At 48.5% G+C, this 2,709-nt stretch overlaps 1 protein-coding gene across 1 annotated transcript in view; it reads left to right on the plus strand.

The window, feature by feature from the left end:
* Positions 1-825: 825 nt before the first annotated feature.
* The window catches only part of LOC107301224 (N-alpha-acetyltransferase 38, NatC auxiliary subunit), a 5,279-nt gene continuing 3,395 nt past the window's right edge, over positions 826-2,709 (plus strand). The window contains exons 1-2 of the mRNA XM_015830477.1: positions 826-930; positions 1,923-2,106. Coding sequence (XP_015685963.1) covers positions 826-930; positions 1,923-2,106 — 289 coding nt within the window. The remainder of the gene's footprint in view (positions 931-1,922; positions 2,107-2,709) is intronic.

Here is a 2,709-nt window from a genome sequence, read left to right on the forward strand (position 1 = left end):
TGCAATAATAATAATAACAAAAACAACAACACACACATTGTATCGCATCTGTAGAACATCTCTAGAACGTTCCTTTTAAGGAAGGATCGTTCAGAAGAACGAATAAATTTTACTGGCCATAAGAGGAGGAGGAGAAGGAAGGAAGAAAGAGAGAGAGAGAGAGAAAGAAAGAAAAAGAAAGAAAGAAAGAAAGAGAAAGAATCGTTCAGAAGAACGGATTCATTTGACTGGCCATTAGAAGAGGAGGAGGAGAGGAGAAGGAGAAGAAGAAGAAGAAGAAGAAGAATTGGAAGGGACCTTGGAGGTCATCTAGTCCAACCCCTGCTCAGGCAGCTTTCTTCCCTGACTGCCCTTCTTTCTACCCCCGTCTCGGATAACCACCCTTCCTCCTCCTCCTCCTCCCTTCAGGTAGACTGCTTCTCCACCTGGAGGCTCCCCTTGGGAAGCCCCGGCCCCGGAAGCTCACCCCTCCCCCGCCCGCCTTACCCCTGTACTCCTCGGCCAGGGGGCTGAGGTCGTACACCCGCCCCAGGTAGGAGACCCAGAGATCACACGGCCGGTTGTGCACCGCCACCTCCCGCGGCGTGAAGAAACGCGGCCGGAAGGAGCCGTCCATCGCATCGCCCCCCCTTGGCGCATGCGCCGCGTCCCTCGCTCCCTTGGCAACGCGCCGCCGCAGGGCCCCACGGGAAACGCAGGCTTAGCTCGCAGGGGGCGGGGCCGAAGGAGAAAGCCGGACGCGGCTGTGGCGTCGTGCGTGCGTGCGTGCGTAACGCCGCCGGAGGGCCCGCGGGGCTTTGTGGGAAGGGTAGTTCCATCGGCAAGATGGCGGCCCCGCCGGCCCAGGAGCCGATGCTGAGGCAGCCGCCGCCGCCGCCGCTGCTTCCTCGGGAGTCGGACGAAAACGGCTGCGGAAACAGCGCCCCCGAGGTGAGGGAAGGGCCGGGGCTCGGACGGGGACGCAGGGCCCTTCCCCTCACGGTTGGAAATGGGAAGGGGGGGGTTAAAGCTCCCTCCCATCGATGTGGGACTACAAAGCCCATCTGCTAAGTTGGGAAGGGGGCTGGCCTCTGAATAATATTGTTAATATTATATCTGTGCGCAAAATAGCTTAATACAATTAACAATTGTATTATAGTTAATATAGATAAATGTCTATTATGATATTATATATTATTGTTTTAAATACTTTTTACAGTGTGTGTGTGCATATACACATACATATAATACACACATGTGTGTAGGTATATGTATATGTATGTGTATAAATATACCTGTGTGTGCGTTTATGTTCACACACACACATATACACTATTATGTATACATTATTATATACTATAGTACAGGTGTATATATATAATACACACGTGTATGTATATGTATGTGTATATATATATATATATATATACACATCTGTACTATAGTGTAATAAAATAATGTATACATAATAGTGTGTATGTATGTATATATGTATGTGAGTGTATATATATATATACACATATATACATATATACATACATATACACATACACACACATGTATATATATGTGTGTGTGTGTTTGTATGTATGTGTGTGTGTATATACATATATATATACACACACACACACACACACATACACACACTATTATGTATACATTATTATACTATACTTGACTTATGACCACAATTGAGCCCAAAGTTTCTGTTGCTAAGTGAGACAGTCGTTAAGACAGTTATTATAGAATAGATCAACGCAATATACTTGTGTTGAAAGCAATCCAGGCTACAGCTCTAAAACACCAAGGATGCTGCCGTGGGTGCATATTAATCTCACCCAAACTCTATAAGGACTAGTGGCTTGATCTCCTTTTGAAAAAATTGGGAGGGAATAAAGCAGCTCTCCTGGGTGGAGGACCTATTTTCTGGCTGTTTCTGTCAGGACCCGGTGGAAGAAACAGCTGACTCGCCCTACCTGCGCGCGCGACGCAAGCTGGAGAACCTCCTGAATAAGAGTTTGCGGATACGTATGACCGACGGACGGACCCTCGTGGGCTGTTTCTTGTGCACTGACCGGGACTGCAATGTCATCCTGGGTTCTGCCCAAGAATACCTGAAGCCCACAGGTGAGTCCCCACTGCACCCCGGCCTGGTCTCTCACAACTGCGCCCTCATCCCTCTAAAACAGTGTTCCTCAACCTTGGCAATTTTAAGATGCATGGACTTCAACTCCCAGAATCCCCTAGTCACCCATTCTGGCTGGGGAATTCTGGGAGTTGAAGTCCCTGCATCTTATAGTTCCCAAGGTTGAGAAACACTGCTCTAAAAGGACGTGGATCTCTTCAAAAGTCAAGTATTCCTACGCAGGGTGTTCCCTGCGCTGGGTGGTTTTCTTGCAGACGTTTCATGACCCAACTAGGGAACGTCATCAGTGGAAGAAGGAGGGGGTTACAGAGAGGAGGAAGAGGATATGGGGTCCTTGGTGCTCTCTGAGCTGGGTGGTTTTCTTGCAGACATTTTGTGACCCAACTAGGGTACCTCATCAGTGCTAGAAGGGAGGGGACTGACTCTCTCTCCCTCTCTCTCCCTCTTTCTCTCTCCCTTTCTCCCTCTTTCTCGCTCCCTTTCTCTCTCTCCCTCTCTCTTTCTCTCTCTCTCTCTCCCTCTCCCTTTCTCTCCCTCTTTCTCCCTCTTTCTCTCCCTCTCTCTTTCTCTCTCTCTCTCCCTTT

The sequence above is a fragment of the Protobothrops mucrosquamatus genome, unplaced genomic scaffold (assembly GCF_001527695.2).
Source record: "Protobothrops mucrosquamatus isolate PMUCROS unplaced genomic scaffold, P.Mucros_1.0 scaffold10794, whole genome shotgun sequence".
Classification (NCBI taxonomy): Eukaryota; Metazoa; Chordata; class Lepidosauria; order Squamata; family Viperidae; genus Protobothrops; species Protobothrops mucrosquamatus.